The sequence below is a fragment of the Hyla sarda genome, chromosome 6 (assembly GCF_029499605.1).
Source record: "Hyla sarda isolate aHylSar1 chromosome 6, aHylSar1.hap1, whole genome shotgun sequence".
NCBI classification, from domain to species: Eukaryota; Metazoa; Chordata; class Amphibia; order Anura; family Hylidae; genus Hyla; species Hyla sarda.
In genome coordinates, this window is record NC_079194.1 from 100114438 (window position 1) to 100134771 (window position 20334).

Below are 20334 nucleotides of genomic sequence, written 5' to 3' on the forward strand. Positions count from 1 at the left end.
GGAGAAAAAAAATGAACAGTTTGCTCACCAGCTGTCACTGACTAAAATAGAGAGCTGTGATGCGCCTCTGACATAAATGAATGTACACCATAGTAATTACTTTGCGGATTTGCAAATTGAAATGTGCTGAAAAAGTTGCTTTGTAAAGTCGTCTTTGCTTATTATACAGATACATATTAAAAGTAAAGACATAAAAGAAAAAAGCAGTAGGTCAATGCCTTTAGTGCTGCACTAAAAAGCCAGGTCCAAATGATGTTCAGATTAGGTAAGGTGCATTAAGGGTCCCAGGGATATATCATTCACCTTCTTCCATGGCAACTTTTCTTCTGCATCTTTGGTGCAGAAAAGCAAGACAATACACAATATTAACGTTTGTGCAAATAGTGATTGTGCTCAAATGTAGATCAGTAGGGGGTGTGCTTGCACAGAGACACAACTCTGTGCACTATATGAACACCATCCCACTGTGGCATCATAATGTAGGTTCAAGCCAACAGGACCTAATCTCATGTCTGCTTATAATGGGAGGCCCAGAGAGTGGACACCAATAACATATTGATGCCCAATGTTAACCCCTTAAGGACCAAGACCATTTTGGCCTTAAAGGGGTACTCCACCCCTAGCATCTTATCCGCTACTGAAATCACAAGCACAATGCTCTCTGCTGACATATCTGTCCATTTTAAGAACTGTCCAGAGTAGGAGAAAATCCCCATAGCAAACATATGCTGCTCCGGTCAGTTCCTAAAATGGACAGAGATGGCAGAGAGCACTGTGCTTGTGATTCAGCAGAGAGCACTGTGTTCCAAAAAGAAAAGAATTTCCTCTGTAGTATTCAGCAGCTAATAAGTACTGGAAGGATTAAGATTTTTTTAAATAAAAGTAATTTGCTAATCTGTTTAACTTTCTGGCACCAGTTGATAAAAAAAAAAAAAAAAAAAAAAAGTTTTCCACCGGAGTACCCCTTTAAGGGACCAGGTTGTACAGGTATGCCTGTTTTCAGTCCCCGACGCTCGCCGGGCTGGGACCGGACCAGGATGCATGCTGAAATCATTCAGCAGGCATCCCGGCATATCGCCGACATACCCCCCATATTGGCGATTGCCGCAGATTGCTGGTCAATTCAGCCTCTGTCATACTTGCCTCTGACACTGAAAGTGCCACAGATGACGAGGAAGACCCCACCTTCCTTATTTCCTAGTCCTCCTCATCATCTAGTTCTGATGATGAGCCACCAAAGAAGCGGGGATGCCGCCATGCGAGGCCGCAAACCTCCTCTGCTCCTGACGCTGTGCCCCATGCTAGTGTGAGTCCCCCTGGCGCTCATACTAGTAAAAAACCCCAGCCAAGTTCACTGGTGCCCTGTACCGGAGAACTTGTCTGGACTGAGCTAGCGGACCACAAGCCCATGATTCCTGTACACCCAACAGTTTGTCGCCACAAACACGGGCTCCTTTTTGGCTAGGCCCAGCGGCTGGTTCCCAGTCGATGCAGCCGAAATGAAGAGCCTTTTGGGGCCTCTTGCTGCATATGGCCCTAGTTAAAAAACCAAAGGTCAGGCAATACTGGAGTGGGGATGTCCTCTACCAGACCCCACTCTACAGTATGGCCATGACTCGTCCCCGGTTCGAGGCCATTTGGAAATGTTTGCATTATGCTGATAATGTGGCATGCCCCCCCCCCCCCCCACGTCCCTGAAAGGGAGGTCTCTATTGATGAGTCTCTCATCAGCTTTAAGGGGAGACTTAACTTCCGGGAATACATCCCATCCAAGTGAGTGCAGTATGGCGTAAAGATGTATAAACTTTGCGAGAGTACCTCAGGGTACACTTGCAAGTTAATGGTGTATGAGGGACGAGATTCCTGTATTGAACCCCCAAGAATGTCCCCCCACTCTGGGTGTTAGCAGGAAAATCTTTTGGGGCCTTTTGCACCCATCGCTAGATAAGGGTTACCAAGGTTACAAAGAGGGTTTGAAGATATCCAGGAAAAAGGAGATAAATCGCGCTGCCACCAAGAAAATAATTAATTAAAGGTGCAAAGATCTATAGCAAACTAGGGATCCACGTAACACATTTTCGTCAGGCGCCGAAGCGGCTTTGTGCGAAAAAGCTGGAGCGGCTTTTAAACCCAATGCGTGGATCCCTAGTTTGCAATAAATCTATGTATCTTTAATTATTTTCTTGGTGGCAGCGCGATTCATCTCCTTTTTCATGGATATCTGCAGACCCACATGTGCACTTGGACGCTGGGAGCTGCAGCAGCTGCCATTTCAGGAATCTGATCAAGCGTTTTGAGTGTTTTGCCTTCATTCGCACAATGCGCACAGGTGAGTGCATTTTTGATCGGGTTCTCCACTACTTCATCCATCTGGTCCCACGAAGGGTCCCGCACCCTGTGTCCATTTTTATTTGGAAGAATCAAAAAGGCTTTCCTTCCTATCCCCAGCAGACTCCTATGCCCCAGGGTGAGTCCCATGCCCTTACACATGAAAACCTGTTGCTGTTCAGGTATAAGGACAAGAGGGATGTCCTTATGCTCACCACAATTCATGGGAACGGCAGTACCCCTGTCCCTGTGCGAGGTACCGCGGGACCGTTCCACAAGCCTGATTGTATTTTGGGCTACAATCAGTATGTGGGGGGAGTTGATCTCTCTCAAGCCATATAATGCCATGCGGAAAACACCAAACACTTGGATGCCCAGGACGGGAAAAGGGGGTAAATAAACCAAGAAAAACCTCCAAACCCCAGTCACCAAGGTGACGGGGTAAAAACCCCTATTGAAAATTCCCTCCCTAACTATATATATAAAACTTCACTTTTATTGTACTATTATTAAGAAAGTCCCCTGTAGTGAATAAAATTAGCAGGCTATTCCCTCAACTAGTGTTGCTTCTCCTGTCTGGAGTTCACAGTAATATGTACTTGACAGTGGCAGCAGACCACTGTCTATTGGGGAAAATGCTGCTATTAAAATGTAATCAATCTGTCTCCCCTACATGTTTCGTGGTATGACCCACGTCCTCAGGGGTTAAGAGACAAATGGCCATGTGTATATGCAAGTGCTTCCTTTTATAACGTCCTTTGGACACTCCCCATACCTTAGAGCCAATGATGATCTCACATAAACTTACCTGTTCCTATGCCACCTATCACTTGACAGTTTATTGCAGGTCACTCGGGTTAAAGGATAACTTCCGGGCTTGTTGATGACAGTCATAGGTCGCCGCACTTACCCGTGTTTTCCTTTGTTTACATGTTCCGTTCCGTAGATCGCGCATGCGCCCTATCTCCGGGCTCACTGTTCAATGCGTGATCAGCGCTGTGAGGACTCGCGCATGCGCGCGGACTTAGACCTATGTCCGTAACTCAGGATGTCAATGCGCATCTGCACAGACTTAGAATCTGGCTGATGAAAAGTTATCTACCCAGTATTAGTGACATATATAGATCCCAAGGATCTCTTGATCTGTATATTAGGATTAAGGTATTAGATAAAGGAGGCTTATAGGGATCTATAATAGACAACCCAAATAATCATTTAGCTGTAGATTATAATCTCTATAGTTGTATATCTAGCAAGTGTATTAACAGTTAATTCCCACTATTAATAAAGTGGTAGTATAGTTTAACCCTAATGGCTTTATAATTAATTATTTATTTATTAATTTATACACTTGTACTTATATACAATCTATTTGGTTGTCCTCTATCTTTTGTTGGTTAGTTATGTATCTATCCATATATACACATTTTATGCCAAAACCAATAGAAAAACGGGGGACTGCATTAATTATATATCAATCAAAAATTATATGATACTTAAATTTGCCCAGAATAATACCATCGCCAACTCTAAAAAATCAAAATTATTGAGATTGTACCATTTCTACTCATAAAAATGCCTCTTCTTACTCCTTATCCACTGACGAGATGTCACTACTTAAAAAGGGCCTGTCTTTCACCCCGACACCAAGATTCAATACCTTTACATGGGTGAAGGACATTAACCTTTTGCCCGGAAGTTATGTCTCCATAAATGGCACCAGCAGCACAATGATCCAGTACTTACTGCACAGAGTAATGAACTGAGGGCTATTGAGGTCCTAGAGGATCTTCTTCTAGAGAATATAGAGGGACCCAGAGGTTGTGAAGGGCCCCTAACTAACCTTAAGCCGAGAAGTAGAGTGACTCCATCTCTTTCACAATACGGTAGTATTGATACATTTGTAAAACTTAGTAGTGAAAGAAATTGAAAAAATTAGACCAACACAGAAGATGGTACACACCAATCTAACCACAGGTGAAAGAGAGGCTTTGGAAAATCTAAGAACAAATACCGATATTATAATAAAAGCCTCGGACAAAGGCGGTAATGTGGTTCTTTTGGATAGAAGTGAATACTTCCGTATGTGCTTGGCATTGTTAGAGGACCATACTAAATATCGGAGACTAAAAACAGACCCAACAGTGCCTTTCCTCAGGGAATTGAAATCCCTTTTGACCTCAGCGAAAGAGAGTAGTCTAATTTCTATGGATGAATTCAATTTCATATATAATCCAAATCCTACAATTGCGACCTTTTATTCTCTGCCGAAGATGCATAAGAATACACAGCCACTCAGAGGACGACCGATAATCTCGGGGAATGAAAACCTTACACAGGGTGCCAGCATCTATGTAGACCAGTTTCTAGCACCATTAGTCACCTCTTTACCATCTTATCTTAAGGACACTAAGGACACTGTCACTAAATTACAAGATTTAACGGTCACTGATTCCACCATGTTAGCGAGTATAGACGTTGAAAGTCTTTACACTAATATTAGGCACGATTTGGGGATCACGGTGGTAAAGAAATTTCTTAATACACGCAGTATTCACTTTAAGACACATAATGAATTTGTCATTGATTTACTCACATTTGTTTTGACACATAACTACTTCCTATTTGATGATACCTTCTTTTTCCAGACACAAGGCACCGCTATGGGGTCCACTTGTGCACCAAATTATACTAATCTTTTTTTAGGGTGGTGGGAAAGTGAGTTTGTTTTTTCTGATGATTTTGAGCACTACACTAGTCACATTATTTTTTGGGGTAGATTTATTGATGATGTGTTGATTTTGTGGGATGGGGGGAGCACTTTATTCACATCCTTCTTAGAAGCTCTTAATCACAATGATATTGGTATGCACTTTACTTCAGAGTTTGGGGGTAGACTAATTAATTTCTTAGATCTTACTATCATGATTGATGAGACTAACACGATTCAAACAAAAGTTTTTCGTAAACCTACATCGACGAATAATTTCTTACACTGGCAAAGCTGGCACCCTGTCACTCTGAGAAGAAGCATTCCTGTAGGGCAGTTCCTAAGGGCGAAGCGTAACTGCTCTACTCAAGAAACCTTTGAGGCAGAATCTAGAGAGTTATCCAGGAGGTTTAGAGTAATGGGTTACCCTCTAGCACATGTGAAGAAGGCACACAGGAGAGCAAACAATAGTGATAGGAGACAACTATTAACCTCAAATAGAGTAGCTATAGAACACAAAATCAGATGTATTGGTACATATAATGCATATAGTACTAGGATTTTCAATATCTTACGTAGATTCTGGCCGATTCTATATTCAGATCCAGCTCTAAGAAGAGTTGTAGGGGTTAGACCACAAGTAACCTTTAGGAGAGGATCCAATATTAAGGACATTTTAGTCCGGAGTCATTTATCCTCATTGGAGGAGATCCATAATAGACCTCGGATGGGGGTCATAGGATCTTTTCCGTGTGGCCATTGTGGTTTCTGCAAATACTTACCCAAGATTCAAGAGTTCTCTAACCCACTTGATGGACGTCAGTATCAGATTAGACAATTTATTAATTGTTCAAGTAAAAACATCATTTATGCAGCTCGCTGTAATTGTCACAAACTCTATGTCGGGAAGACAACGCAAGAATTTAGGAGGTGAATCTCCAAACACCTGAGCACTATACGTAATGTATTTGAGATCGAATTTTGGGGTATTTGTCAGAAACAGCTGGGCTCACGTAGAGGCAATATAGATAAAATATTGTTACAAGAAGAATCCAGATGGATATATAGACTGGGAACACGTAGCCCCTATGGCCTTAATGAAGGCTTCTCCTTTGCTGCATTTTTATGAATAGAAATGGTACAATCTCAATAATTTTGATTATTTAGAGTTGGCGATGGTATTATTCTGGGCAAATTTAAGTATCATATAATTTTTGATTGATATATAATTAATGCGGTCCCCCGTTTTTCTATTGGTTTTGGCATAAAATGTGTATATATGGATAGATACATAACTAACCAACAAAAGATAGAGGACAACCAAATAGATTGTATATAAGTGCAAGTGTATAAATTAATAAATAAATAATTAATTATAAAGCCATTAGGGTTAAACTATACTACCACTTTATTAATAGTGGGAATTAACTGTTAATACACTTGCTAGATATACAACTATAGAGATTATAATCTACAGCTAAATGATTATTTGGGTTGTCTATTATAGATCCCTATAAGCCTCCTTTATCTAATACCTTAATCCTAATATACAGATCAAGAGATCCTTGGGATCTATATATGTCACTAATACTGGGTAGATAACTTTCCATCAGCCAGATTCTAAGTCTGTGCAGATGCGCATTGACATCCTGAGTTACGGACATAGGTCTAAGTCCGCGCGCATGCGCGAGTCCTCACAGCGCTGATCACGCATTGAACAGTGAGCCCGGAGATAGGGCGCATGCGCGATCTACGGAACATGTTAACAAAGGAAAACAGGGGTAAGTGCGGCGACCTATGACTGTCATCAACAAGCGCCGGAAGTTATCCTTTAACCCGAGTGACCTGCAATAAACTGTCAAGTGATAGGTGGCATAGGAACAGGTAAGTTTATGTGAGATCATCATTGGCTCTAAGGTATGGAGAGTGTCCAAAGGACGTTATAAAAGGAAGCACTTGCATATACACGTGGCCATTTGTCTCTTAACCCCTGAGGACGTGGGTCATACCACGAAACATGTAGGGGAGACAGATTGATTACATTTTAATAGCAGCATTTTCCCCAATAGACAGTGGTCTGCTGCCACTGTCAAGTACATATTACTGTGAACTCCAGACAGGAGAAGCAACACTAGTTGAGGGAATAGCCTGCTAATTTTATTCACTACAGGGGACTTTTTTAATAATAGTACAATAAAAGTGAAGTTTTATATATATATAGTTAGGGAGGGAATTTTCAATAGGGTTTTTACCCCGTCACCTTGGTGACTGGGGTTTGGAGGTTTTTTATGCGGAAAACACGGCACGATACAAAAAAAAGTTGCGGTCTACATGGTACAGGTTGCCATGTACAACTCTTTTGTACTGTCCCAGTACGCTGGCAACACAGAGACATTCCTGCAGTTCCAAGAGGAAGTTATAAAGATCCTAATCTTTGGTGACCACCAAAGAGCGGGTCAGATCACCTCTGGAACTGTGGTCGCCCGGATTTATTTCCCCCCAAAAATGTAGAGAGTGTCACAGAAGGGGGATTCGGAAGGGCACCACCACTCAGTGTGACACTTGCCCCTATCATCCGGGCCTCTGCATTAAAAGTTGCTTCAGGGAGCATCACACTTCCATGGAGCACTACATTTATATTCCTTTTCCCTAACTTTAATTCCCCAAAATTCGACTCCAATGTACCAGTCCTGAGTACATTGTCTTCAAAATTTTAAACCTAAACCTAAACCCCAAAAAAAAAAAAAAAGAAAAACCTCTTTGCCAATACCCCTGATATAATCTTTCCCCCCCCCCAAAAAAAAAAAATGGGTAATGGGACACAGAGTTAACAGCATTGGGGGTTTAAAAGTTGCCTCAAATGCACAGCGCTCTCTCCCCACCTGAGAGGGGTGCGCATTTGAGGTAACAGAATAGGGATGGCCACACATCCCACATTCCTTCAATGATGATTTAGAGCATAGGGTTTGGGGCAGGCATCATTTTTACTTTTAGCTATAGTCTGGGTCATCATTCTGGGAAAATAATTGGAATATCAGTAGTAAAATTGCAATTTTCATTTTCCCCAAACTACACTTCATCTATTCCTGGAAACATTTTTTGTAGGGAACATCCGTCTGTTCCAAATCTCCACTTCACCCCTATACGCCTTCCCTAGGGGGTGTACTGTTTTGTAATAGGCTCAAATGTGGGTGTTCCTTTCATGTATTTTCCTAAGAATGTATGTTTCTGTCAGGTCCGTAAGAAACATTGGCCTCAAATTTGAAGAGTTCTCCCTCATGAGCTCTGTCGTATTTCAAGGCGACAATTCGGAGTCACATGTTTGTTGTTCCCGGAAAGATGAAGCAGAGCATAGGTTGAAAATTGCAATTTTCCAAAGCTACCCTTCATCCATTCCTGCTAAATAAATTTAGGAAACAACCGTGCGTTCAAAATGTCCTCTTTAGCCCTATACCCATTCCTCGGGTGGTGTACTTTCTGTAAAGTTGTCACGTGTGGGTGTTTCATCTTTGTATTTTACTCTGAATGTATGTAATAGTCAGCTACTGATATGCCATAGGCCTCAAATGCAAACAGACCTCTATGACTTCTGAGCCTTGTTGTGCGCCCGCCCAGCACGTTACCCCATATGTGGATGTAATTCCATAATCAGGAGAAAAAGCCCTCCAAAATTTGTAACCCAATTTCTCCAATTACCCCTAGTGAAAATGTAAAAAAAATGGGTATCCTCAGCATTTTAGTGTAAAAAAATAAAAAATTTCAACTTATGGCCCACTGTTCAAAAAACCTGTGACGTGTAAGTACTCACTGTACCCCTTGTTACCGTCCTTAAGGGCTGTAGTTTCAAAATTGTGGTCCCTTTCTGTCTAACTGCTCAATGATGATGTCACGTCCCAGGAGCTGTGCATGATGGGAGAATATCCCTTGCATGATGGGAGAATATCCCCATAGGAGCTGGACAGCTCCCGGGACGTGAGTCATCAGAAAGCAGTTAGACAGAAAACAGCAACTCAACTTCAGAAGCTAATAACTGTTGGAAGGATTAAGATTTTTTAATAGAAGTAATTTACAAATCTGTTTAACTTTCCGGAGCCAGTTGATATATATAAAAAAAGGTTTTGCCTGGAATACCCCTTTAATACCAGCAATTCAGTATTAAAAAGCAATTTTTTTACTTTTACAGTCCACTGTTCAAAAAACATGTGAGCTGTACGAACGCACTATAACCCTTGTTACGTTTCTTGAGGGGTATAGTTTCTAAAATGGTGTCACATGTGTGGGGCTTCTGCAGTTCTTGCACAATGTGGGCTTTGAAAACGCACATGGCCCCCAACTTCAATTCCAGCAAACTTTTCACTCCAAAAGCCCAATGGCGCTCGTTCTATTCTGAACATTGCAGTGTGCCCACAGAGCACTTTACATCCACGTATGGGGTATTTTCTTTCTCAGGTGAAATTGCACAAAAAGTTTTGGGGGAAATAGGACAAAAATGGGCGCCACTACCTGCATACTAATAACTATAATGCATACAAAGCAGCATATAATACCAACCTATTGCAAATGAAAGGTGGAAAAGTGCAGCAGGAGTGACGCCACCCCAACGTACATGTCGGCGATATCTTTGGTCCTTCTCTAAAATGATTTTTTCTGTGGTTTATGTCCTTCTGTTCTGAGCATTGTAGTGTGCCAGCAGAGCATTTTACGTTCACATATGGGGTATTTCCATACTCAGAAGAAATTGGGTTTTAAATTTTGGGGGGCATTTTCTCCTATTACTCCTTGCAAAAAAAGAAAATGTTGGGGTAACACCATCATTTTAGTGTTAATCAAATTTTCCATTTTCACTTCCAACTTCAACGCAAAGTCGTCAAACACCTGTGAGGTGTTATGGCTCACTATATACCTTGTTACATTCCTTGAGGGATGTAGTTTCCCTAATAGTGTGCCATGTGGAGTTTTTTTGCTGTTCTGGTACCATGGGGGCTTCCTAATTAAAACATTCATTTTGAATACTTTGAGGGGTGCAGTTTCTATAATGGGGTCATTTATGGGGTATTTCTTACAGAAAAGCCCCTCAAATCCACTTCAAACTTAACTGGTCCCTGAAAAATTCAGATTTTTGAATTTTCGTGAACATTTTGAAAATTGCTGCTATATACTTTGAATTCCTCTAATGTCTTCAAAAAGTAAAAACATGTCATGTTATGATGCCAACATAAAGTTACATACATATATTATTTGTGAATCAATATATAATTTATTTGGAATGTCCATTTTCCTTACAAGCAGAGAGTTTCAAAGTTAAAAAAATGTTTTCATGAACTTTTGGGATTTTTCACCAAGAAAGGATGCAAGACAAAAATTTACCACTATGCTATGGGATCCTTTTACTTTTCATTCTGATTTCGAGATAGTTTTTTCGTGACATAGTCTACTTTATGTTAGTGGTAAAATTTCGTCGATACTTGCATCATTTCTTGGTGAAAAATTCAAAAATTTTATGAAAAATTTGAAAATTTTCCACAATTTTCTCTCTGCTTATAAGGAAAATGGACATCCCAAATAAATTATATATTGATTCACATATACAATATGTCTACTTTATGTTTGCATCATACAGTTGACATGTTTTTACTTTTGGGAGACATCAGAGGGCTTCAAAGTTCAGCAGCAATTTTCCAATTTAAAAAAAAAAATTCAAAATCAGAATTTTTCAGGGACCAGTTCAGTTTTGAAGTGGATTTGACAGGCCTTCATATTAGAAAGATCCCACAAATGACCCCATTATAAAAACTGCACCCCTAAAAGTATTCAAAATCAAATGACATTAAGTGTGTTAACCCTTTAGGTGTTTCACAGGAATAGCAGCAAAGTGAAGGAGTAAATTTAAAATCTTCATTTTTTACAATAACATGTTCTTGTAGACCTAGTTTTTGAATTTGTACAAGGGGTAAAAGGAGAAAAATCTTCCTAAAATTTGCAACCCAATTTCTCTCGAGTAAGGAAATATCTCATATGTGTATGTGAAGTGATCTGTGGGTGCACTAGGAGGCTTAGAAGGGAAGGAGCTACAGTGGGATTTTGGAGAGTGAGTTTTTCTAAAATGGTTCTTGGGGGTCACATTTAGGAAGCCCCTATGGTGCCAGAACAGCAAGAAAACCCCCACATGGCATACTATTTTGGAAACTACAACCCTCAGGGAACGTAAAAAGGGGTCCAGTGAGCCTTAACACCCCACAGGTGTTTGACGACTTTTCGTTAAAGTTGGACGTGTAAATGAATTTTATTTATAGGAGAAAATGTCCCCCAAAATTTGTAACCCCATCTCTTCTGAGGTGGGGTATTTCCGTACTCAGGAGAAATTGTTTTACAAATTTTGGGGGTCTTTTTTTTTCCTTTTACCTCTTGTGAAAATAAAAAGTATGGGGCAACACCAGCATGTTAGTGTAATTTTTTTTTTTTACACTAACCAGGTGATGCAGACCCCAACTTTTCCTTTTCATAAGGGGTAAAAGGAGAAAAAGGCCCCCAAAATTTGTAAATCAATATCTCCCAAGTATGGAAATACCCCATATGTGGCCCTAAACTGTTTCCTTGAAATACGACAAGACTCTGAAGTGAGAGAGCTCCATGTGCATTTGAGGACTAAATTAGGGATTGTATATGGGTGGACATAGGGGTATTCTACGCCAGTGATTCCCAAACAGGGTGCCTCCACCTGTTGCTAAACTCCCAGCATGCCTGGACAGTCAGTGGCTGTCCAGAAATGCTGGGAGCTGTTGTTTTGCAACAGCTGGAGGCTCTGTTTTGGAAACACTGCCGCACGATATGTTTTTTATTTTTATAGGGGGGACAGTGTAAGGGGGTGTATATGTAGTGTTTTACCCTTTATTATGCGTTAGTGTAGTGTAGTGTTTTTAGGGTCCATTCTCACTGACTGGTTTACAGTGAGTTTCTCGCTAGGAGTTTGCGCCGCGGCAGAAAATTTGCCGCAGCTCAAACTTGAAGCAGGAAACTTACTGTAAACCCGCCCGTGTGAATGTACCCTGTACATTCACATGGGGGGCAAACCTCCAGCTGTTGCAAAACTACTTTTGCAACAGCTGGAGGCACACTGGTTGGAAAACATTCAGTTAGGTTCTGTGCCTAACTCAGTATTTTCCAACCAGTGTCCCTCCAGCTTTTGCAAAACTACAAGTCCCAGCATGTACTGATCACCGAAGGGCATGCTAGGAGATGTAGATATGCAACAGCTGGAGGTATGCAACTACAACTCCCAGCATGCCGAGACAGCTGTTTGCTGTTTGGGCATACTGGGAGTTATAGTTTTGCAAGATCTGGAGGGCCACAGTTTAGAGACCCCTGCACAGTATCTCCAAACTGTAGCCCTCTAAATCTTGCAAAACTACAAATCCCAGCATGCCCAAACGTCTGTCTGGGCATGCTGGGAGTTGTAGTTTTGCAACATTTGGAGGGCTACAGCTTAGAGACCACTGTATAGTGGCCTCCAAACTTTAGCCCCCCCAGATGTTGCTAGTCAACTACTCACCGGCTTCTGTAGTTTTCACCAGGGAGCCGCACGTCATCACCACCACCTGACTGGTAAGGGACCTCCACTGCCGCTGGTCAGGCTACAGTTCCCCCGTTCTGCCCAGATTACTGCCGGTGGGCAGAACGGGGGAACCGAACTTTAACCACCCTGTCCCCGATCTGCTATTGGTCGTCACTTCTTGGCGACCAATAGCAGGGATAGGAGGGGTGGCACCTAACTTCTATCCCTTCAGGGGGACTGGGAGTGTCTTGGACACCCCTGATTCACCAGACACCGGTATGACCCGGATCCGCCGAAAATCACCGGTCTGAATTGACCAGCGATTTCCAGCGATCGCTGGCATGGGAGGGTCTCAGGACCCCCTGGGCATTTGCACGGGATGCCTGCTGACAGATATCAGCAGTCATCCCGGTCCGGTCCCCGAGCGGCTAGCGCGGGGACCGGAATTCCCACGGGCGTCCCGATATGCCCTACATCCTTAAGGACTCAGGATGCAGGGCGTATGCATATGCCCTGGGTCCTGAAGAGGTTAAAGTAGAATATGTCACAAAAAAAAACAGTCTTGGAATCAGAATAAAAGGTAAAAGCATCCCAGAGTTATTAATGCATAAAGTGACAGTGGTCAGAATTGCAAAAAAAGGTGAAAATGGGCATAGTCCCTAAGGGGTTAAAAATATTAATCCTTCTGGTACTTATCAGCTGCTGCATGCTACAGAGGAAGTTGTGGTGTTCTTTTCTGTCTGACTACAGTGCTCGCTGCTGACATCTCTGTCCGTATCAGGAACTGTCCAGGGTAGAAGCAAATCCCCATAGCAAACTTCTCCTGCTCAGGACAATTCTTGATACAGAAAGCGGTGTCAGCAGAGAGTACTGTGGTCAGACTGGAAAGAACTCTAGAAAAAAATACAACTTCCTCTGTAGTATACAGCAGCTGATAAGTAATGGAAGGATTAAGATTTTTAAATAGAAGTCATTTTCAAATCTGTTCAACTTTCTGCCACCAGCTGATTAAAAAAAAAAATATTTTAAATTTCCACCGGCGTACCCCTTTAAGGATAGATCAGCCTTTGCCAACCTGTGTGCCTAATGCTGTTGCAAAACTACAACTGCCAGCATGCATGGACAGCTGGGAGTTGTAATTTTGAAACAGTTTTAGGCACACTGGTTGGGAAATTCTGGGATAGATTATAAATGTGTTTAAAGTGGAACTCCAGTCAATGATATATCAAAGAATCCCATTGCATTGGTGGTAAATTCTATAGCAAGATCAATCTCCTTTATCACCCAAGATTTCTGAGAATCTGATACATACAAATGCCCTGATTTATCGGTCAACCTGAAACCTTGTTTGTTTTTTCCCATAACAACCAATCACAGCTCAACTTTCATATCTTATCACACAATTAGGGTTTCAGGCTGATTGATAAATACGGGCCAAAGTTTCAGGAACAGATAATTTTATGCAGTGCGAAAGGGTCTAAGCTCTTGGAGTTCTTTCATTCTAAGAAATCAGTAGACATTTGAGATCACAAACCTCATCAATGTATCTAGAAAATATCAAAAGATCCCACTGGATAAGTCACGAAATTGACCTTTTCAAATTAAGGCATCTATTAGATGCCCTGAGTTACAGGTAATACCATTCATAACTTTAAAACCATCTGCTGCCTAATATTGTGCCATTTAAAATAGCTTTGACCCCCTGAGACTCCACAAGACCTCTGAAGGTGTTCTGCTGAATGTGACAAGAAATAAATGCCAGAACGGCATCATCCCAGGATTAACAATTATCAGTTATTCACAGGATAGGTGATAACTAGCTGATTGGTGGGGGTCTGCATGGTGTTACCCCAACCAATCATGAGAACTGAGGCCCCTTGTTCCCCGGATGAATGGAGCAGCACCATGCAAGCTGGACCTCCATTCTATTCAGGACTATGTTTGCCATTAGGCACCAGTGGGCCTGTACCTAGGGCAATCATGTTAAGGGGAGTAACAACTTAATGAGAGCCGCAGACTCTCATTAAGTTGTACATTTGTGATTGATTTACCTTCCGTGTATAGGTGAGAGATCCACAGTGAATCTGCAACAAAATGTTGCTGTGTATTTGGACATATCTGCATGAAAAAACCTTAATGGGGTGTATTCAGCACGAACTGTAAATATGTTCATGACTCCATTCACTTTCTCTAACTTTCTAAGTTAACCAAATTTGCTGGGTAAGCACCAGACAAGATGTAAAAGAAACAGAGATTCATGGGACCAGGCCACTATCTTGGTAAGTTTGTAGCTACGCAGCACCATATGCACTATAACACCTTTCTATCGTAAGAAGCGTTAACTTTTTCAGTAATTTGTACTACAACAGCTTCCATCTTTTACAATTTGGCCCTTGTTAAATAGGCTTGTCAAAGTTACTCAATGCTTGCCCGTTTTTCCTGCTTCTATCACATTAAATTAAAAAACTGACTGTTCACTTGCAGCACAATTCGTCAGTAGTTTTAATGTTCTGGCTGATCGGTATTTATGTTGAAGATTGCTTTGCTAGATGCCTTCTGAATGACAGGAATTTGTTCTACTCGAGTTAAGGTTCAGTGAACTGAATTATATTAAACATAATGGAAAATTGCTATTTTCTATCAGTCACAGTTTATGCACCTCTTACGTTAAAATCTGCAGAAACAAGCAATTTATTTGGGATGGTAAAGGTCCCCTCTTCAGAAGATGACATAAGTAATTTACATTTACATAATAATCTTAACTCTAAGTGATGACTCTTCAGGTCTAATGCTCCTCAGCAAACAAGCTGTGTACATTTTGCTTATTGCATGATTGTTATTGAGGTAAAAAATAATCTCGGGTCTTCACACTACACACAGAACCTGAGAGAGAGTGGCACAAACAACTACCGGGATTTAATGACTAGAAAAACATTTCACTTTCAAAAGGGTTGAGAATTAAAGGACAGTTGTTTCTTGTATTACTATTTAAAAGGAATGTGCCAACCAGTTTATTTTACTGATAACAGACAGATACAGAAACATGTTCTCTTTTAATATGTTTCTATTTTCTGATTGTACATTTTTTATTTTATTTTTGTACATGCTTATGGGAGAAGCCATATTGCCAGAGCATCTGCATTTCCCTGGTAACAACATTTAGAGATACGATATACAGCAGAAACATAGATATAGGAAACAGTAGACTAGAGGGGACACTGATTTCTATGGAAAAGTTTTCTAGGCATGCTCTGCGACCTGTGCAAAGGTCAGGGTGGATGAAGGCATCACCTATGACCATCACCTATTTTGAATGGCCTGATCTCGTCCTATCTATATAATGCTATCACCTTTCACTGATATCCTGCCTGTAAAACATGGAGACATGTAGGTCTGTATAGGCACTGTATGCACAAAATAACAAGAGTTTCAATGAGGTGTCTTAAATTTTAAGTTAAACTGCTTTGATTAAAGCTTTGATTGCAGGGGGAGGGAGCATATCTTTTAAGCCCAACCCTTCATACTAGGATATATGCAATATGTTTGCACAAAGGAATACCTGTAGGGGTATGAAAACCTGAATCCTCTTTGCATGTTTGCATCCGTTTTGGATAAAGGTGTCTGACAACCAATCTGATAGGGGTTGTCACCCATCTTTATTAGAGATTTTATAGTTCTACGATAGTGGGAAATGGATCATTAAATCACCACGTTATTATACATGTCAGGTGGTATAGGGTTACAAGAGATTTACTACCCTCCAGAGTGAAATGGAGAACATGGGGATTACCATTGTTTACTGACAGCTTTACTTAGGGCAGATTATTAACACCTCCAGACAGGTTACATTGAGCAGATGGCTAGAATTAAGCAGAAAAAGTACCTGTTCTGGTTTCAATCCTGGAGGGATCCAGGCATACTCCTCCAGAGCACAGCCTGAGTCGTCGTCAGACGTTGAGTTCCTCTGAAAGTCAAACATCAATTTGTTCATGGTTTTCTCCATCTCTAAAGGCATCGCGGTGGCACTGTGCTCCTCCCGTGAGCACTTACAATGCAGACAGATCTTCCTGCAAAAAACAAATTCCTCTGTAAGTGTGCTACTCTTCAGCTATTCATTGAAGCTAAGATACCAAAGTATAAACACATTCTCTGGCACAATTCCCATGCCCAAATGAGAGCACTGTTTGCAAATGTCAATATTACATAGGAGACAAGAGCAGGTACATAAAGGAACCGGTAACTGTAACACTCTGGCTGCGTGTTAAGTATTTAGACACAACGTGCAAGGTGCAGAAGTTAGAGATGCATAGGAATCAGGAAATGAATGTGTGTTTTGTAGTGTGGATCCTCCTGTATTATCTAAAAATGTAATTGCAGAAGCTGCTATTATTTTAGTTTTGTAAATGACTAAGTACAATAAGATAACAATTGAAAAAGTGCCACCTATGGGAAGGAAGCTGATAGGGTTACCATTAAAACTCAATGGTTGAAAACAGATATATACTGTCAGACAAGTCTCTGATTTCGAGGTAGCAAATATTTTCTAGGTAGAGAAAAATTGTGGGAGGAACCACTGTAATCCTGTCAATACTACACCTAAAGTCCACAAAAACTAAAAATAAATGCCTACACGGAGCTTTTAAGTTGTGGGGGTGAAGAGGATATATCCCACATAAGCAGTACGAAAAGAAATTCATAAGCACTCACCCGAAGTAAAACTTAGTGTTTATTCGACCATTAAAATAGCCCGCCAGCTAGGTGAAGGTGGAAACAACCACCTGGCCTCTCCCGCTTCATCTGACCTCTGAGAGAGGCCAGATAAAGGGGGAGAATCCGTGAAACAGACTTACCTTTCCTGTGCTCAGCTACAGTTGAGGTCGTTTCCACCTTTACCTAGCTGGCGGGCTATTTTAATGGTTGAATAAATGGCAAGTTTTATTTTGGGTGAGTGCTTAAGAATTTCTTTTCGTACAGCAAATATTTTCTTTTTTTTTTATGTTTATCACATTTACTAATTGCTCTATTATAATACTTGCATTCCCCTTGAAATAACTATTGTGAAAATTATTTTCTAAAAACCTTGTCTTGTGCCATCCCTTTGGTATTCCTCCTGGAAATGTACAAAAAATTCTCAGTTGGGTCCTATAATTTCCCTAGCCACTGCAATGTATGCCTAGGTGCTCAACTACTGCCCATCAGTTCTGACCGTGCCAGACTGTGAAGAGACACGCCGATGGACAAAATGAATGTTAACATCTAATTGTCATTTTAATCATAGGTTTCAAAGAGAAATAACAGAAAAATCACACAATGCATAATTCTGAGAAAAGATACTCCAGAATAGTTATTTCTTAAACAATGCAAGTATTTGATAAAAAAAAAAAAAATGTGATCACTACAAGCAGGAACAATAAAAACCTAGTACATCGTTCCAGGAACTGTGAATTCACAAAAATGGCTGCATTATGAGAAAACATCCGGTATGATAAATACAGAGATGTGACAAAGTGGCATCTGCCACTTCTTTCCACCATATTGTGCCATCTGGTATAACCACAAGGACAACATGAATCCATACTGTATATGATATCAGGTGTAATATGAGGGGAGATATGGGAACATGTGCATGCTAAATCTTTGCAGCAGTTAAAGGGCCCTAGAAATAGGTTACACCGCTGGATTCCAATTAAAGCCAGATCAGGTCACTGCCCTGAAACACATGCTGGTTTACAATCCCCTCACCCAAACAAGACTTATACTAATAAGACAGGACAAGGGATTACTTTTCTGGATAGCAACAATGTCTCCCTCCTATCCAAAGAAGCTGTAGAAGAATGCCTTGGTGGTCCATGGATTTATTTGTGCTCTGTTCTCTTCATTTTAGCAATCCATAGCATGAGTCAAGTGTGAATACTAATACTTTGCTTGACACAGTTGTGCTTCTCTGTAAAGGATCAAGAGGTACAATATGTTTTAATGTAAGTGCCGAGATTGCGCTTAATAAAATCAAGAGGGCTTGCCAGATACATCTTGTCTAAACAAGCCATTTATGGAATATAAACCACGTACATCCAAGATGTTCTAAGACCTCAACAAGCAGTACTGTGCTATTGTATATGAGTAAGTATGAGTAGTTTGGCCCTATTAAATGTGCTGATGAAAAATGTAAAGGAGCTTTAAGATCGGCGATCATTTACTAAGCCTATTATAAGACCAATGTGCATGGATGGCCACATGTACGATCGCTGGATGTTTGTGCTGTCTTCTGCTTCAATCATTTGTCGGCCGCACATCCTCTATTACACAGGAAGATGTGTGGCCAATAAAAGATCATTTTATAGCAGGCCAAAATAAGGATCAGTCAATTAACAAAAGTTTGTTCATTCTTCAGCTGAGAGTTGCCTTATTAGGCTGGGTTCACACCACGTTTTCTTAAATACAGTTCCCGTATACGGTTGGGAGGAGGGGGGCGGGGCTTAATCGCGGCGCTTGCACTCAGCCGTATTCGGGAACCGTATTTAATGCAAGTCTATGAGCCGACCGGAGTGAACCGCAGCCTCCGGTCGGCTTCGTTTTCGGCCGTATGCGGTTTCCCGCGTTTTTGCGGTTTCCCACGTTTTTGCCTGCGGTCGGGAAACCGCATACGGCCGAAAACGAAGCCGACCGGAGGCTGCGGTTCACTCCGGTCGGCTCATAGATTTGCATTAAATACGGTTCCCGAATACGGCTGAGTGTGGGCGCCGTGATTAAGCTCCGCCCCCCTCCTCCCAACTGTATACGGGAACCGTATTTAAGAAAACGTGGTGTGAACCCAGCCTTACACAGGGTTATATTGACTTGTTTGGCTGATAATAGTTTTGTGTGATAGGGCCCTTAGCGTGGAGAACTTTTCCTGTATTGGTAAGAGGACTGTGTGTGAGCAAGGAATTATTATGCATTAGTAAGAGGGCTATGTGTGGGTAAGGTCTTATGTAATAGCAAAACAACTGTATGTGGATAAGGACTTATATCATGGAATTTGTTTTTTTGGGCTGCTTTGGCAAATAAGAAAGCGGATCTGTCCCCATACTATTCTGCCATTACATACAAACCGTATTGTCTTTTTTTTTTTTTTTTTTAAATCCACTTCCTCATCTAATTATCTATTATCCAGACTGGAGATTAGTGGCTACAGAGAGGGTTTCATGTTCTAGAAGATGTGGGATGTCTGTGTATTACCCAGACAACCCATGGGCAAAAATGTGAACTGTGTAATGCTTCATTTACCCTGTGATGGCGCTACAAGAAAATTAAACAATCACTGCTGAGTACCATGCCTGAGTACCCTTAGGGATTACAGCTAAGACATCCTGCGATCTGCTCCTTATTGGGGATCCTTCTAACAATAAGACATTTTCAAAGCAGGCAGCCTTTTTAAAGAGCACTCTGGGGGAGATTTATCAAAACCTGTCCAGAGCAAAAGTTGCCCAGTTGCCCATAGCAACCAATCAGCTCACTTTTTTCATTTTTAACAAGGCCTCTGCAAAATGAAAGAAGTGATCTGGTTGGTTGTTTTGGGCAACAGGGCAACTTTTCCTTTGCACAGGTTTTGATAAATTTCCCCCAATATCTTTAAATTTAAATTAACAATTCCATGTATTACAATGACTTATTCACTGTAAATGTTTATTAGATAGATATGTCCTGTTTATATTTTTCTATTATGATGCTCTTTGCTCCAGATATAGGATGTGACTAAACCTCT

General features: G+C 41.1%; 1 protein-coding gene across 4 annotated transcripts in view; it reads right to left on the reverse strand.

The window, feature by feature from the left end:
- The window catches only part of PRICKLE2 (prickle planar cell polarity protein 2), a 364028-nt gene that overhangs the window by 81999 nt on the left and 261695 nt on the right, over window positions 1–20334 (reverse strand). For all 4 annotated transcript variants that reach the window (XM_056524542.1, XM_056524541.1, XM_056524544.1 and 1 more), the window contains one exon: window positions 16474–16657. In XM_056524542.1, coding sequence (XP_056380517.1) covers window positions 16474–16657 — 184 coding nt within the window. The remainder of the gene's footprint in view (window positions 1–16473; window positions 16658–20334) is intronic.